Source organism: Lithobates pipiens, unplaced genomic scaffold (genome assembly GCF_037356315.1).
Source record: "Lithobates pipiens isolate NorthernLeopardFrog02 unplaced genomic scaffold, aLitPip1_a1.2 Scaffold_3, whole genome shotgun sequence".
Taxonomy (NCBI): Eukaryota; Metazoa; Chordata; class Amphibia; order Anura; family Ranidae; genus Lithobates; species Lithobates pipiens.
Window position 1 is genome coordinate 101,566,899 of NW_027507790.1, and position 19,005 is coordinate 101,585,903.

Here is a 19,005-nt window from a genome sequence, read left to right on the forward strand (position 1 = left end):
AAAGTTTGAATTTAAACTATCCACACTCAGGGCCACCAACCACCAACATATTTGTACTATGCCTTACTCAGACTGAGGTCTGATCTTCACCCAACAACATAAATTATTTTATACTTCATACTTTCATACTTTGTTTGTGGGCTGGTGGACAGTCTCTCCACATAGCCACCAATCACCAACATATTTTATTTACCCTGGGTTTAGGGAGTCCCCAGCCCAGTCTTTCCTTGTTGAAGCTTCCATGTGGCAACATTAGGTGCCTAAGTGACATATCACAAAGCAGCCACACTGTCATGTGGGAGGAAGGGGAGTAAATCAAATTCTACTATTGACACAAGAGCAAGAAGTAAAATAAATCTCCCTATAGAGACATTTGTACGAGTGGCCTTCATTTCTTCCTATTTCTGATCATAATTGTTTCTATGGTTTCCTAGAATTTGTGTAAATCTTTACAATTACTAGGTGCCTATGTGACCTATTGCCAAGTAATCACAATGTCGTTTGGTAGGAAGGGCAGTGAGTCACCTACTGTACTCCCCATACACAGAAACATAGAATATTTATTTTTGTTCACGTTGGTGGAACAGAGCAGCAAAAGAGTCTGGGTAAGGTAGTATGGTCAGCTGTGAAGATGGCAGTTAAGTGAATACCTTGCTTTACCTTGCATAGACAAAGCAAAGATTCATGTATAAGAAATGTCTGCACATGCATGGTTAGGTTACTCTGTAGAGATAAGGGCATACCTCAGTTCCAGATAACCTGGGAAATGTTAAGGTTAGTGTTGGTGAAATTAAGGCAAATATCATTGTGTGTAAAAGATATAGCCTGTTATTCTGCTTTAGCATTTGATACACATTTAAATGTATTTTCCCTTAAAGCTATGGGATTTTCTTTCAGATACACTGGCTCTAGCAAGGTTACCACTGATGATGAAGATGAAGAGGACTTTGATAGAACTTTCACCTCAAGAGAATGGAGGAGTGGAAGCCCGAAACGGTGGAGCTCAAGTCCACTTAAATCAACTGATTTGTCCAGAGATCGCAATGCTAGAGGACCTACTAGTGATTTTTTGGTATATCAGATACTGTATAATGTGATTTATTTTTTACTTTGTGGTGTCTTCTTTGCAGTGCGTGTGTAGGTTCTTATTGTAATCACCAGATACTAGAAATATTTTCATCTACATTTTTCCTTTACGTGCAAAAAAAGAAAGATTATGCCATTTCCAATGCATGTTCGAGAATAATATCTGAAAAATGTTTATTGCTAAGTCCTAAAAGGCAGGCTGCATAAAACCTTTATAAAAAGTGTCATCTGCCACACTCAGATCCACTTTCTATTCAAATACTATCAGGACTGGACTGGGACAAAAATTTGGCCCTGGACTTCATCCAGACCAGTCTACTTTAATTTTGCAAACAAGCACAAAAACAGTATATAAAACTATACGTAATCGTGCAAAAAACATAAGTAACATAAGGAGTCCTCACTAACCTCTTTTATTATTATCTCTTCTGTATTTTTCTCATCTTTCTCATATCACTGCGTGAAGTTGACGGCAAGCCGCACAGCCATTACTTTGTCACTCAAACCGGCCCACTGAGCCATCGGTCCACTGGGAAACTCCCTGTAGTCCCAATGGCCAGTACATGCCTGAATACCATGACCTCCTCTACCAAACCGTATTCAACCATTTTGAGCCAGTCAGAAGTCTGACTGGCTCTGAATGGCTCTAAATAGGTTTGCTTTGGTGATTGCACCTTGGTTCACACATTTAAAAGATGTTCCAGGGACTATTAACATAAGAGCAGGAAGAAAGGGAAATAAGGGAGACATTTGTCTCTGTAGCACTATAAAAGGTGGCTTTTCCTTTAACCGCTTCGCGCCCGCCCTATAGCCGAAAGACGGCTACAGAGCGGACGCTATCTGCCGGGAGGCCATCCCTGGACGTCCTCCTGTTTACTTCCGCAATGCGCGCTCCCGGGAGTGCGCATCGGGGAAGTTCTGTGCTGGCCGTGTCCCTCAGACACAGCCAGTCACAGATCGCTGTAAATGGCCAATCACAGCCTATCCAATGAGAGATGATCTCATATGTAAACATATGAGATCATCTCTCAGCGCCGCTCTCCCTCCTCACACAGACAGCGTGTGAGAAGGGAGAGATGAACGGCTACAGCGGCCGTAAGTGAAAAAAAAAGTGCCATCCTCGCCCAGTGCCATCCGCGCCCAGTGCCATCCTCCCCAGTGCCATCCTCCCCAGTGCTACCTGCCCCCAGTGCCACCTGTTAGTGCTATCTGTCCCCAGTGCCACCTGTTGGTGCCATTTGTCCCCAGTGCCACCTGTTGTCAGTGCCATTTGTCCCCAGTGCCATCTGTCATCAGTGCCACCTATAAGTGCCATCTGTCATCAGTGCCACGTGTCATCAGTGCCACATATTAGTGCCATCTGTCATCAGTGCCACGTATCAGTGCCATTTGTCATCAGTGCCACCTGTCAGTGTCACGTGCCATCTGTTGTCAGTGTCACGTGTCATCAATGCCACTTATCAGTGCCATCTGTCATCAGTGTCACGCATCATCGGTGTCACGTATTAGTGCCATCTGTCATCTGTGCCACGTATTAGTGCCACATATTAGTGCCATCTGTCATCAGTGCCACATATTAGTGCCATCTGTCATCAGTGCCACGTGTCATCATTGCCACGTATCAGTGCCATCTGTCATCAGTGTCACATGTCATTGTCCTGGTGCTCCAGGACCTTCAAAAGTGTAATAGGTAGTCAACAAGTTAGATGTGTAATTTATGCTCCTAGAACACATGATGGCGCTCCCTGCATGTTGGGCCTCTCTATGTGGCCAGGCTGTGAAAAAGTCCCACACATGTGGTATTGTAATACTCAGGAGGAGTAGCAAAAAAATTTTGGGGTGTCATTTGTGGTATACACATGCCATGTGAGAGAAATAACCTATTACAATGACAATTTTGTGAAACAAAATTAAAGAAATAATAAATCTTAATTTTGCAAAGAATTGTGGGAAAAAAATTACAACATCAAAAAGCTCACCATGCATCTTACTAAATACCTTGGAATGTCTACTTTCCAAAAAGGGGTCATTTGGGGGGTATTTGTACTTTCCTGACTTGTTCGGGTCGCAAGAAATGAGATAGGCCACCAGTACATCAGATGTGATCAATTTTGTATGATTCGCACCACACCTTGTAGACTCTCTAACTTTCAGAAAGACCAAATAATATCCACTAATTTGGGTTATTTTTACCAAACATATGTAGCAGTATAAATTGTGGCCAAAATTTATGAAGAAAAATTAATAATTTGCATAATTTTGTCATTTTCATTTATAGCGCAAAAAATAAAAACCCTAGAGGTGATCAAATACCACCAAAAGAAAGCTCTATTTGTGGGGAAGAAAAGGACAAAAAATGTATTTGGGTACAGTGTTGCATGACTGAGTAATTGTCTTTCAAAGTGTGAGAGCACCGAAAGCTGAAAATTGGTCTGGGCAGGAAGGGTGTTTAAGTGCCCAGTAAGCAAGTGGTTAATTATGAGATTTCCTGTCAAATCACCAGGATATAAAGTTAGGGAAAATCTGTCTATGGGGGACACAAAACCTGGCAGTCCTAAATAGGCCATCGTGTGGTCTGATTTAATCGTAAAGATGTAGTATTTGCTGGTATGGTACTAAGACTTTATGGCTGCAGTCAGCGAGGTCAGTGCAGATAATTCTGTATAATTAGAAGCTCGCAGTAATGTGTCTATAATTATTTCTATGGTTTCCTAGAATTTGTGTGCAAATCTTCACAATTATTGTCATTATAGTTATTGTAATAATCATAAGTTTATTAGGCATGAAGTAATATGCAGAAAGCATCAGGATGAGAAGAGGCTCATGATGTTTTTTTTTTTTAATGGAGACCTCCGGCTCAAAGACTGGAATAATAACCATTGCAAGTCCACCCAAAAGTGATATGCAGTTGGAGCCTTCTGAATTTCTAATATTTATTAAATAGTTATTACATATCCCCAACTCTGTTCCATGTCCACCTGGACAAGTCGCTGCAGTGGTCGCGTCCAAGTCACCTGAGGCAGTCGTGCTGTAAGTCGCGCTACCCCAGTGTGAACCGGACCTTAGGGGGTTGTCAGCTACAAGGTCCGGTTCCTGTGTGTATCCAGTGGTCATCATTGCAAGCTAAAGGCCATGGCTGGGTTACAGCCAAACGCCCTTTTTGCTTGCTATCTGGTAAACAGGCCTTTGATTCAGTGGTCGGGCACTCTTTTCAATGTGTGGAGTCACTGAGGTGTCATTGGAGCACTGAATTATATGGACTATTGTTTTTAACTAATGCTAATATACACATTGTTATTGGCGCAGCTCTCCTCTATCTTATTTGCACATGCTTATCAGAAGCTAAATATACTTCTTTTTAGTACAGTGAGAAAGTTTGAAATCTTTGAGGTTTTTATTGCTGCCTGTCTTCCAACCCTAGTGACACCTATTTCTCTAAATTCCTTGTTCTGGTGCCACTGGGATAAAAATGCTAATCCCTGGTGGGGTCACTGAGAGTAACTCTGTTTTCGCTGGAGTTTGTCTTTTATAGGCTTTGCTTGTTGCTTTTGTTTTTCAGTGTTCGCCTGAACAGGTACAGAACAAGAGAATCATAGAAAAACTTTTAGCAGAGCGGGAGAATCTGGAAGCAACTGTTGCCAAACTTCGCCGGGTAAGAAAAAATGTATGGGGTAATCAACAACCCACCAGATATACAGTAGATAACCTTACTGATTAAATCCAATACCCAAACCACCATGCCTCTAAGCCCTTGTACACATAGTCGGACATTCCGACAACAAAATCCGTCTGATTTTTTTCTGACGGATTTTGTCCGAAACTGGTGTTGCATACACACGGTTGGACAAAGTTGTCGGAAAATCCCATTGTTCGTAACGTGATAACGTTATTTAGTTACGACGGGACTATGTTCAGGCTAGTAGCCAATAGCTTTGGTCTAGGAATTTGATCTGAGCATGCTTGGGACTTTGTCCGATCGGAATTCTCTACAAACGATCAGACAAAGTCCGATTGGATTATGTTATCGGAAAATTTTGATATCCAGCTCTCAAACTTTGTTGGTCGGACATTCCGATGGAAAAAGTCAGATGAAGCCCACACACGGTCGGATTATCCGACAACACTGTCCGATCGGACATTTTCCGCGTGTACAAGGGCTTAGAAACATACTGTAGCTAAAATCATGTACTTTGAGATCTACAATTTTTAACGCATTAAAGGTATCTCCATAGAGCAGGTTATTGATCTGGAGGTCTGTGATGTTGGCCCAATGGTGTGGAATTGATTTATCAGGAGGCTATGTACAAAATACCTATGCTCATTGACAGATAAAAAAATATTTTTCATTTCCAACTTGCACACAAGTGATCCACAAGAAATTTCCTTTATTTTTTTTAAGTTACGGGCCATAGTCTTCCCTTCTAAAACAGCCTGGCACACCAGGCATAGAATCTCCGCTCTTATTAAAATGCATAGACCACATCTAGATTGATAAGAAATGACTAAGCAAACTCAAATAAATGGTTAGTGAATATCCCCACCTAATCCACCATGGTAGACTGACAAGGTTATTATCATTAACTAAGAACCAATTTACTGGTATTCATGATTCACTTGACTGTAACATGCAAATTAGGCTTATATTATATACGCCTTATAATAACTATTTGCTATAGATCCAGAAAATTGGAATATATTGCTGTGGGTCATGGGTAAAAGAACTGGTACAGATATGTCTTGAGTGAGTGATTTCTTAGTTCTACGAAGCCTACATAGATTGATATCTGCTTCTCCTGTTTGCTGCCATTCACAGGAATTAACATTTGAGGAGGAGAGAATATCCCAGCGGAAGGCTCAGTATCGAGAAGCTGATCAGCATTTAAATGATGCCCTGCAACAAAAAAAGGTTCTGTCAGAATGCACATTTATAACATTTATAGCAGTGGTAATTTAGTCGATTAAAATATTTCCATCAATGGAATTAACATTATTTCAGAAGATTAAAATACAACTAAAACAATTCAGATGACTAAAATACGACTAAAACTAACACGATCAAATTGTCCGGCAGCCTTAGTCCGGCAAACAATCCGCCGGACTTTCTAACGAACGGACTTGTCCACACACAGACACTCCGAAAGTCCGGAGATTTCTAACGCGATGACGTACAACACATACGACGGGACTAAAAAAAGGAAGTTCAATAGCCAGTAGCCAATAGCTTTCTTCTCGTACTTGCTTCTGAGCATGCATCATTCTTAGCCCCTGTACACACACCTGTCGGAGATTTTGCCAACCAAATCCGTCGGATTTTGTCTGTCGGATTTTGTCCGTCGGATCTTGTCCGAAACTGTTGCATACACACGGTTGGACAAAGTTGGCGAAAAATCCGATCTTTCAGAACGTGATGACGTAATTTCGTTACGATGGGACTACATTCAGGTTAGTAGCCAATAGCTTTTATGTAGGAATTTGATCTGAGCATGCGTGGCACTTGGTCCGATCAAAATGCTCTACACATGATCGAATTAGGTCCGACCGGCCCAGTTGGTCGGGAAATATTTCCAACATGTTGGAAAATTGGGTCCGACGGAGATTCGGACGGAATCAGTCCGATGCATACCACACACAGTCGGATTATCCGACGACATGGTCCGATAGTACACATTCTGACGGATTCTCCGACCGTGTGTACAAGGCTTTAGTCCGCCGCACTAGCACACTGATAAACGGATTGTCCACTGAAAGCCAAGTCCGTCGGACAAATTTTGAGTCAAAACTACTTTCTAAGTCCGCCGGACTTTACGCTGAAAAAGTCAGCTGGAGCCCACACATGATCGAATTGTCCGGCGTAATGTGGTCCGGCGGACTTTGTACGTGGCATAACTGAAACTAAAGCAAAATAATTTAATGCCCCGTATATACGAGTGGAATTTCCGTCTGAAAAATCTTGGATGGTTTTTCCGACGGAATTCAGCTCAAGCTTGGTTTGCATACACACGGTTACACAAAAATTCTCGGAACTTTGAAACGTCAAGAACGCATGACGTGCAACACTACAACGAGACAAGAAAATTAAGTTCAGTGCTTCCGAGCATGCGTCAAATTGTTTCCGAGTATGCGTAGGAATTTTGCGTGTCGGAATTGGTACAGACGATCGGAATTTCTGATCTGAACTTTTTCCGACCGAAAAATAGAGAATATGCTCTCAATCTTTTGCTGGCTGGAACAGCGCCAGCAAACGTACGATGGAGCATACACACAGTCCAAAAGCTCTCATCGGACTTTTGCTGGTGGAATTTCCGCTCGTGTGTAAGGGGCATTAGTCATCAATCAAATGGGTTTAGTTAAATTGTAATGCATTATTTAAGCATTTCTCTGGAATTTCCAAACTCATTATATACTCCTGGAGTAATAACCTAATAACATGTTATTATTTTATGGTAGCAAAGTGTTTGTTACCCCAACATTTCATATACGTGATATGTGCCTGCTGTACTGTGTACTTGTATGAAAAAGTATCCTGTTATCTTTGTATTCTTTCCTTTGTGTGAAATCCCTGGTATTACTGCCAGTCCCTCTGCTTTCTCATTAATAACTGACCGCACTAAGCAGAAAAGCACAGCGTAGTCAGTTCCCTAGCTGTGCTGGGAATTCAGCCTGCCCTCCTCAAATAATTAGACTTGTCCTGACATGCCCTCCCTGCAGGTCATTCACTGGGAAGATCAGTGTGCAGTTGCTTCTCCGCAAACCAGCTAAAATGCAGCTGAGAACAGAGGGAGCAGAGGAAACGTGATCACTTATAAAAAAAAAGGGAAGAAAACGTATTTATGTTTTCTTAATATCTATACGCAAATAGTTTGACTTTCATTTCAATTTTAAACAGAATGGGTTGTTTTACAATGTAATCTTTTGCAAATGCCGGTACCTGCTCCCACTCCCGGATGATCCCCCTTCCTCCTCCCCCAGTCACCGGGCCATTCACAAAGTGCAGCACGCTTAGCGCATGCGCAGCAGGGGACTGGCTGTGAAGCCACAAGGCTCTCGCTTACAAGCAGTGGTGGTGGCAGCACCCCAGAGCCAATGGAAAAATCAGCTGAGGTGAAGACACCACTGGATTCCTGGACAGGTCCGTTTCCTAATATTAAAGTGATTGTAAAGGCCCATTTAACCACTTCAGCCCTGGAAGATTTTACCCCCTTCCTGACCAGTTCGGCACTGCATTGCTTTAGCTGACAATTGCATGGTCTTTCAACACTGTACCCAAACAAAATTTGCATCCTTATTTCCCACAAATAGAGCTTTCTTTTGGTGGTATTTCATCACCTCAGCGGGTTTTATTTTTTGCGCTATAAACAAAAAAAGAACGACAATTTTGAAAAAAAAACAATATAATTTTTAACTTTTTGCTATAATAAATATCCCCCCAATTAAAAAGAAAAAACAAATTTCTTCAGCAGTTTAGGGCAATATATATGCTTCTACATATTTGTTGGTAAACAAAAATCGCAATAAGTGTATATTGATTGTTTTGCGCAAAAGTTATAGCATCTGCAAACTATGGGAAAGATTTATGGCATTTTTATTATTATTTTTTTTTCTATTAGTAATGGCGATGATCTGTGATTTTTAGCGGTATTGCGATGGACGAATCAGAGACTTTTGACCCTTTTTTGGGACCATTTATACAGCGATCAGTGCTTTAAAAATGCACGGATTACTGTGTAAATTTCACTGGCAGGGAAGGGGTTAACACTAGGGGGAAATCAAGGGGTTCATTCTGTGTTCCCTCAGTGTGTTCTAACAGTATGGGGATAGGATTGACTAGGAGAGGAGACATATATTGTTTTTCCTACTTAGTAAGAACAAACGATATGGTTCCTCTCCTCTGACAGTACAGGCATTTGTGTGTTTACACACACAAATCCCCATGCTGGCACTCGTGTACGTGATTGCGTGTGGACTGCGGCGATCGTGCCCACCTGCCACGTGAATCGGGTCCCCCACCGTGCAGCAAGCTCCACCAGAGCATCCTCTGGTGGCCGAAAAAGGGTAGGACATATCCGTATGGGATTTCGCCCAGGAGAGCGGTTGTGCTGCAGTATATCTGCGTGACATGGTCGGGAAGCGGTTAAAAAATAAAAAACAAACATGTTATACTTACTTCCTCTATGCAGTTGGTTTTGCACAGAGCAGCCCGGATCCTCCTCTTCTGGGGTCCCTCTTCGCTGCTCCTAGCCCCTCCCTCCTTTGGGTGTCCCTCAGCCAGCAGCTTGCTACAGTCAGCAGCTACAGTATTTGCAGCTGCTGACTTTTCATTTTTCCTGAAGAAGCCTGGACCTCCTCTTTAACCACTTCAGCTCTGGAAGAATTTTCCCCCTTAATGACCAGGCCATTTTTTGCGATACGGCACTGCGTCGCTTCAACTGACAATTGTGCGGTCATGCAATGCTGTACCCAAACAAAACTGATGTCCTTTTATTCCTACAAATAGAGCTTTCTTTTGGTGGTATTTGATTATTTGGTTGTCTAGTGGTTAAGGTTTGAATATGCACTACAGACACAGATTTAGCCGTTGTTATATATGTTATAAGTTAAGGGCTAAATTTGTGTCTGGGTAGTTTGTTCAAACCTTAATACCGTAAATAATAATGTCATATGATTTTTTACTCCAGGAGTATATAATTAGTTTGAAAATTCTAGAGAAATGCTTAAATAATGCATTATGCAATAATGCACAATTTAACTGAACCTATTACGGTTTTAGTCGAGTAAAATGATTTTAATCTACTAAAATGTACTGGAGATTTTAGTCGGCTGAAATATGAATAAAACGAAAATGGCATTTTAGTTAAAAGACTATGATTAAAGTTGACGTCAAAATTAACACTGAGTTAAAGCAAGAGCTGAGTACAATATTTCTATTAACCAGTTGCTGCCCGCCCACCGTCAAATGACAGCGTTCATTCAGAATGGCCGCTCTTGCGTGCCCCCGCGGGGGCGTGCAGCAAGGCTCTTGCGTGCCCCCGCGGGGGCGTGCAGCAAGGCGATTACGGCTGTGCAGTGTTGCTAGGACACGGCATGACCCCGATCTCTGTAAAGAGCTGCGTCCGCGGCTCTTTAACCATATGATCGGTCATGTCCAATCACAGCTGGTCACATGTAAACATGCGAACCCGGGGATGCCGGTAATCGGCGCTCCTCGCCTCACACTGACAGAGTGTGTGGCAAGGAGAGCCAATCAGCGGCATCCCCACGCAGGGGGACATCCAGGCATGTAATCAGGGCACTGATCATCAGTGCCCTGATTGCAATATAGCACCAACAGTGTCACCAATCAGTGCCAGAAATCAGTGCCTACCAGTGGCAGCAATCAGTGCCCACCACTGCCCACAAGTGCCACCAATCAGTGCCCATTAACGATACCGGTCAGTAGTGGCTATCACGGCTGCCTATCAGTGCTACCCATCAATGCCCATCACTGCCGCCCATCTGTACTGCCTATCCATGCTGCCTATCAGTGCCCACCAGTACCACTTGTTAGTGCCCATCAGTGCCACCTAACAGTGCTGCCTATCAGTGCTTATCAGTGCCATCCATCAGTGCTCATATGTGCCACCTCATCAATGCCCACCAGTTCAGCCTATCAGTGCCCATTAGTGTCGCCTCATCAGCACACATCAGTGAAGAAGAAAAATTACTTAGTTACAAAACCTACTGATAGAAACTAAGTTAAAAAAATGTTTTTCAAAATTTTTTTTTTTTGTAAAAAATAAAAAACCCAGCTGTGATTAACCACTTTCAGACCGGACCAATTTGCTGGTCAAAGACCAGACCACTTTTTGCGATTCGGCACTGCGTCGCTTTAACTGACAATTGCGCGGTCGTGCGACGTGGCTCCCAAACAAAATTGACGTCCTTTTTTTCCCACAAATAGAGCTTTCTTTTGGTGGTATTTGATCACCCCTGCGGTTTTTATTTCTTTGCGCTATAAACAAAAATAGAGCGACAATTTTGAAAAAAACGCATTATTTTTTACTTTTTGTTATAATAAATATCCCCCAAAAATATATAAAAAAAAATTTTTTCCCTCAGTTTAGGCCGATACGTATTCTTCTACATATTTTTGGTAAAAAAAATCGCAATAAGCGATTATTGATTGGTTTGCGCAAAAGTTATAGCGTTTACAAAATAGGGATAGTTTTACAGCATTTTTATTAATAATTTTTTATTATTTTTTTTTTTACTAGTAATGGCAGCGATCAGCGATTTTTATTGTGACTGCGACATTGTGGGGGACCCATCGGACATTTTTGACACATTTTTGGGACCATTGTCATTTATACAGCAATCACTGCTATATAAATGCAGTGATTCCTGTGTAAATGACACTGGCAGTGAAGGGGTTAACCAGTGGGTGGCAGTGTAGGGGTTAAGTGTTCCTAGGGGTGTGTTACTAACTGTGGGGGGGTTGGGCTTTCATTTAGTGAACACTGATCTCTGCTCCAATCACATGGAGCAGAGATCAGCGTCACTAGTTGCTAGGCAGAATGGAGAAATGCTGTTTACTCGGCATTTCCTCCATTCGGCCGCCCCGTGAGACGTTTGCGGGGATGCCCGCGGCGATCGAGTCCGCGGGTCCCGTGACTGGACTCACGGGGGTCCCGACCAGCGCGGGAGCGTGCCGCCGGCGGCGCGCTCCCGATGGCAGGGCGGCATTGAATATTGGACGTACCTGTACGCCAATATGCCTGCCCATGCCATTCTGTCGACGTACATCGTCGTGCGCTGGTCGGGAAGTGGTTAAATAACACCAATACAAAGCTCTATTTGTGTAAAGAAAATTATAAAAATGTCATCTGGGTACACTGTAGCATGACCATGCAATTGTCATTCAATTTGCAACACCATTGAAAGCTGAAAAATGGCCTGGGCAGGAAGGGGGTGTAAGTGCCCTGTAGGCAAGTGGTTAATAAAGTGAATGGAAACCCTCACATATACCCAGTGAAGTGAACAGTCTCAGATGATACACAGAGATGAAACAAATCTCCCTACATAAGTTTTTCATGTATATCTGCTGTTTTCACATTTATATTCTGTTTAGAAAGTGCACCCTGTTAGAATTTTCTTTTCCTGAATCACCTGTGGGTGTGGATTCTTGCCATACACTGTGAGACAACTGATTGGAGGAGAGGAACGCCCTCCCCCCCCCCCACCACCACATAGGCAGAGGCTTGCAGAGCTGTGCTGTGACAAGACCAGCTCTCTGCTAATCTATTTAGAGCACCCACTCTGACACAAATTTCAGCTGGTTTTGTCACAGTTTACTGGAACTTATCAGAAGCTTTCATGCTGATATAGGAAGAACAGAGCAGGAGGAGACAGGCACGGGACTTAGTGCTTTGAGGAGAGATAACAAAACACTGCAGATATGTGCCCAGCTCAAATTTCATAAATCAGGTTTACAGCCACTTTAATATAACCTTTTCGTTTAAACCTGCTCATAGTGATGATATACATGTCAAAATCTGACTGTCTCATAATTTATATGCGGACTGAGGATAACCTAAACATTAACAATTATTTCAGCCAAGTGCAATACCATTTTAGGGGAACAACGGCTATGAACTGAGATTCTTTTCCTGAGAACAGTGGGCCAAGCTGTGCCTGCAGAGGTTGTATACTGGTAGTACACATGCAGCTTCTTATTGGGCAGATCAGGTTATGCATATTTAATATTTATGGACAGTTTAAAGTGAACCTGTCATCAGAAAAATATTGGTTCTGCCATTGCTAATCTTGTTCTCAAAGATGCTTGTTGCCTCACTTTCAAAGTGGTTGTAAATCCGCAAAAAATAAACAAAAGAAAACTGCAAGACAAAGGCATAATGAGCTAGTATGCATAGCATACTAGCTCATTATCAAATACTCATCTTAGATCGAAGCCCCCTGCACGGCACATTGCTCTGACCGGCGTCATGTCTCCCGGAGTTATTTCCGGGTATCGCGGGCTCTGGCGCTGTAAGTGGCCGGAGCTGCGATGACATCAATCCCGGGAGCAGCCGGTAATGGCATGTCAGCTGAAGCGACGGCACGAATGAGCCATTGCCTCAGTGCGCATGTCCCGATGAGGTTGGCACATGCTGGTACAGGGGATATCTCCTAAACGGTGCAGGTTTAGCAGATATCCACGGTAGCTACAGGTAAGCCTTATTATAGGCTTACCTGTAGTGAAAGGGTTTACAACCAATTTAAAGGAAATTTAGAATTTCCTATCTGTACACTGGTAATAAAGCAAGCAGGTCAGCATGACAGCCAGGCATCTAGCATTTTCAAAAGAAGGGATCAGCCATGGCAGCCTCCATTTTCTCTCCTACCACATTTTCTTTATCACACACGGAATTATATGAGGCATATAATACAAATAATTTTGAGATTGTAAAATTTGTATAATTCATCTTGCGTCACATTATGACACACAGAACCTTATTCTTACTATGTATCTTCTTTGTGATAGGAAGCTTATAATGAGCTGGAATCCCTGCGTGATTTGCTAGAAAAGACTCAGAAAGAAGTCGTGAAAATGGAGACACATCTGAGGGAAAGTCAAATCACAGAAGAGGACTTCAGGTAATAATGTTCCCGCACATACACTATATTCTCCTCACCATCAGGTGCCAAGGACACATGCCCCCGACCCTATATTCTGTATTGTCCATTATTTAGGGAATTCCTGTATCAGGCAATGAACAGGCTCATAAAAGAAAGCCGTTTATACAGTATATGAAAGGTACAATTTATAAAATGAAAATAACTGACCTGTGAATTAACACAGGGACAGGGGCAGACTGACAACTCATGGGGCCCCTGGGCAATAGGAGATTATGGGGCCCCCAGGCAATCAGAGATTATGGGGCCACACAGTATACACACACAGTATACAATCACACAGTATACACAGACATGTTTCTATTGGCTGAGAAGGTACTGGAGAGGTGGGGCAGCTATAATCTTGGGATTTTTAGACCAAAAGGATGTCAGTAAGGGACATTTCAGAGACAGATGTAAAAAAAAAACACAAATTTTTACATACTGTCCCTGGTTTTACTGAGGCTGGTAACCCTGATGGGGCCCCCTGGCAGCTAGGGGCCCTCGGGCAGTGCCCGAGTGGCCCAATGGTCAGTCCGCCCCTGCACAGGGACCCACGTCACCCCTACAATAACTAATCTCCTGAATCCTTCTTACAATGAATGTATGTATATACACTCCCCTCCATTCATGTCATATAATAGTGTCATTTAACGTGTATCCAAGCCCCAAGAACATAAATGTAATACCAGTCTTTAGACTTTCTTACATTTTTACTTTTATTTTCGTCTGGTGATTCTGTCAGTAATACACTTCTTGTCACAGGGTCACAACGTGCATGGTAATCCTGCCAGTAACACGCCTCCTGTCTTAGGGTGACGATGCTCATTCACTGTACTGTATCCATGGAGAAGCATCGTTTTCACCCTGGAGCAGTGATGGCGAACCTTGGCACCCCAGATGTTTTGGAACTACATTTACCATGATGCTCGAATACACTGCAGAGTGCTTTAGCATCATGGGAAATGTAGTTCCAAAACATCTGGGGTGCCAAGGTTCGCCATCACTGGTCTAGAGTAAAGCCCCGTACACACGATCGGACGTGGATTTTTGTTTGAAGGTTGATGGCTCAAACTTGTCTTGTATACACACGGTCACTCAAATGTTGGCCCAAAATTCCGAAAGTGGGAATGCTTTGACGTACAAGACAAACGAGCCGAGAAAAAGGAAGTTCAATAGCCAGTTCAATAGCTTTCTGCTTGATTCCAAGGAAGCGTGAACTTTTTTTGCGTCGGACTTGTGTACACACGATTGGACTTTCCGACAATAACGTTTTGTTGACGGAAAATTTGAGAACCTGCACTCAAAGATTTGTGGGCGGAAATTCCGACAGCAAATGTTCAATGGAGCATACACACAGTCGGACTTTCTGACAACAAGCTCCCATCCAACATTTCCCGTCGGAAAACCCGACTGTGTGTACGCGGCATAATGCCGCATACACACGATCGGAATTCTCGTCAGAAAAAGAAATGACAGCTTTTCCGATGGGATTCCGCTCAAGTTTGCCTTGCATACTCACGGTCATGCAAAAGTTCGCTGAAATTACGACCATCAAGAACGCAGTGATGTACAACACTACGACGAGCCTAGAAAATAAAGTTCAATGCTTCCGAGCTTCCGAGCATGCGTTGAATTGTTTCTGAGAACGCGTAGGAATTTTGCATGTCGAATTGCTACACACGATCACATTTTCGGCTACGAACTTTTCCTTAACGAAAAATTGAGAGTATGCTCTCAATCTTTTGCTGGCTGGAATTCGGCCAGCAAAAGACCGATGGAGCATACACGCGGTTGCATTTTCCGACGAAAAACTCTCATCTGTCTTTTGCGGGCCGAAATTACGATCTTGTGTATGCGGCATAAGAGTATTTCTATTAGTTTGGACTACAAATCACTTCCTTCTCTCCACAACTGCATCACATAAGAGAAGGTGTTTTGTAGTTGACAGAGGTAACCTAGACAGGGCAGGGCTGATAAGACTGTGTGAGATTTAAGTGCAACAGAAGTACTTTACTGCCAGCTCACTACAGCAAATTAAAAAACAATGAATCCTTGAAAGGATCAGCAGGTATTTTTGCAGTTATTGGACAGATATACCCAAATGCTTTCAATGGTATATTTAGCAGACCAAAAGCGAGAAAATAAAAGAAGTTAATTGTTAGGTTAGGGTTTACATACATTTTAAGGGCAGACTATCTTTCATGCCATGATACATTTTTACAGATTATTACATGCAGGGACAAAGGGGGCTAAAGGGACACGTGCCTCGGGCGCAGTGTTTTCATGTGGTAGAACAGCAAATAGACCATAATGCGTGTGCTGATGTGAACTGGCCCTAAATCCTAGTACATACTACTAGTTTTTTTCTCATTCAACCCTGGGGGCTAAATGAAAAAAAACCTGACAGCTAAGGTAGGAGCCCTTGTGCTAACTATCTGGTGATAATATAGAGATCTCCCCTGCTGTTCTGTTGTGTTCTGATATGGGGGCGTCCATTGGCTGAGAGCACTCATAGAGAGTTGTACAGCAGACCTTTTTCAGTCATGACCAAAGGGCCGGTTTCTGTCACACCGGCTGCCGTACACACCGGCTGAATGTCGGCCGGTTTCTATTGAACCAGTGATGCCACCCAACATTCAGCCCATGTGTAGGCTTAAGTGCTAGCAGCTGTTTTAAAGAAAACATTTCCTCCTTCCCAATTAAATGATGACCTTTATAGTGACTAAGCAAAACCGCTCCTACCCAACTGTAGCTTTACAGCAGAATCTAGGGGAGCCCCAGGGCAGTGGGCTGAGGGGGCATGTCAGGTTGTATGGAGACCAGTAATACTGATTACTCTATTAGAGAGTGGTGGCTTTGCTGACATCCACTGTCAAAAGTGGGATCAGCATTGTTATATGCAGAGGAGGGACTCTTTGAGTCCAGAGTCTGATGAGCAAAATATACCTCTGCTGCATACACACCTCTAAATCTTAGTCTTAGATGTTAGGTGTGTTGCAAAATAAAGCCATAGAAAGTATGAATTAACTTGGATAGCCCTCCTTACCACTTCGTTAGAAGCTCTCATTTGTCCCCATTTCCCCTAAGCATTCATTACTGGATAATTGCATTAGGAGGAAACACATACACAATACTGGTACAATGTTCATCACTAAACCATCTGATGAAAAATATTAAAGTTTAAAACGACGTAATCTGCATGCTCAGGGCCGTCTTTATGGCAGGGCAAAAGGGCCATCCGCCCTGGGCCCCATCATTGCTGTGGGGCCCAAAGCAGCTGCCTCATACTTGCCAACTATCCCAGTTCAAATTCCCTTGTCCTTTGAATATCTCAGTGTAAAGTTGTTACTGATGCTGCTCAGCTCTGCCTATTGGCATGTACAGATGACCCGCAGACCATGTGTTTACATATAAATAACTTGCATTGATATGTAAATAGCGGTGGACCAGCTACATTGATATGTAAATAGTCAGCATTCATATGTATATCATGCCCCCCTGAGGTCATATCCACCATCACTTCTGCTGAATGCTGCCCACTGAGAAGCTAAAGGGGCAGCCTGGTCTGCAAAGGTAAGCAAATTGGAGGTAGAACCCTTTTTCAAAATAACATGGTGCCACAGCACCGTGAATTTTGGTGGATGTAAATACGCACATCTCAGCAGATGTGTGAGAGTGTTATTAACAATTAATTGCACTGCTGTGTATCTGCTAAAGGGCAGCACGTTTCTGTGGTGTCAGGAAAAGCGATTTTGCATGCATTCCTGACACACACAAATGTGAAAGCAGGCTAAATGTCTGAGGTACATTAGCTGTCAGTAAACCTTCTCATTACATTGGGGTTTGGTGTACAATATTTTCATTTACACTAGTGGCCAGTGTGACAGTCCCCCTTACATTAGTGGTCAATGTAAACCCCTCCTTACAGTAGTGGTTCCTGTGAATGCTCCTAATACATTAGTGGTCAGTGTAAAGCCCCATTTCATTAGTGGTGAATGTGAATTCCCATTACATTGGAGTTTTCTGTCTATTGATGGGTCCCCTCACCTCCCCAGTCCATGGTGTGCAGGCAGTGAGGAGATGATGTGCTATAACCTTTAGCAACCAATCAGTGAGCAGTAATGATATGCACTGACCTCTTGCAACCAATCATTGAGCGGTAAGGATATGCAGTAACCTCTAGAAACCAATTAGTAAGCAGTAATAATGTGCAGTAACCTCTAGCAACAAATTGGTGAGTGGTAAGGATGCCCAGTAACCTCTAGCAACCAATCAGTGTGCAGTGTTGATGTACAGTAATGTCCAGCAACCAATCAACAAGCAGAAGTCAACAAGCAGAAGTTGTGTGCTGTAACCTCTAGTAAATAATCAGTGAGCCATAATGTGTGTTGTAACCCTCTAGCAGCCAGTCAATGAGCAGTAGTGATACACTGTAACTTCTGGCAACCAATCACAATCGCTGCCTGATCTAATTCAGTAAACCGATTTTTAGTCTAGCTGCCATTTGTTGTAGACTCTGAGCAGGTGGAGAGCAATATTGCATGGGGGGGCAAGAAAATGTTTGCCCAGGGTCCAATCAATATTAAAGGTGGCCTTGTGCATGCTGATACATGAGGCTGCAACCATGTGAATGGTGAGTGGATTGAAAGTTCTGAACCCCTAAAAATTCGTCTTTAAAAAAGTCTCTAAATGGAGGCTGTAAAGGGAGCGAGGCTGCTTCAGGCGCGGGTTGGGGAATCCGATCACTGTGAACAAAAGGAAAGCAAAAGGAGGAGAGAGAAGCGCCAAGCCAATCCTTTAAACAGCTTAGGAATTTATTCAGTATATAAGTATAAAGCAATACTAAAGACTTGCGTGAAAAATGTTGGAGCACTTGCACAGTGCTAGAGCAGGTGGGAGCTCCCACGTGCAAGGAACACAGGAGGACCGCCGGAAAGGCTTTATTGAGGATTCCACAAGCGCCGTATGTTAGCCGCAGCTGGAGCCTCGATAAGCCTCATGGAGACGTTGGCTGGGTGTCTCTGGACCACTCCCACCCAGAGACACACAGCTGACATCTCCATGAGGCTTATCGAAGCTCCAGCTGCGTCGTGGATCCCTCAATAGAGACTTTCTGGCGGTCCTCCTGTGCTCCTGTGATACTGCACGTGGAAGCTCCCACCCGCTCTAGCACGCTGCAAGTGTCCAACATTCTTCACACAAGTTTTTAGTGTTGTTTTATACTTATATACTGAATAAATTCCTAAGCTGTTTAAAGGATTGGCTTGG

General features: G+C 43.1%; 1 protein-coding gene across 1 annotated transcript in view; it reads left to right on the forward strand.

Moving 5' to 3' along the window:
* LOC143941236 (uncharacterized) overlaps nucleotides 1-19,005 on the forward strand; it is an 84,934-nt gene that overhangs the window by 16,596 nt on the left and 49,333 nt on the right. The window contains exons 5-8 of the mRNA XM_077463284.1: nucleotides 898-1,072; nucleotides 4,646-4,738; nucleotides 5,900-5,992; nucleotides 13,604-13,716. Coding sequence (XP_077319410.1) covers nucleotides 898-1,072; nucleotides 4,646-4,738; nucleotides 5,900-5,992; nucleotides 13,604-13,716 — 474 coding nt within the window. The remainder of the gene's footprint in view (nucleotides 1-897; nucleotides 1,073-4,645; nucleotides 4,739-5,899; nucleotides 5,993-13,603; nucleotides 13,717-19,005) is intronic.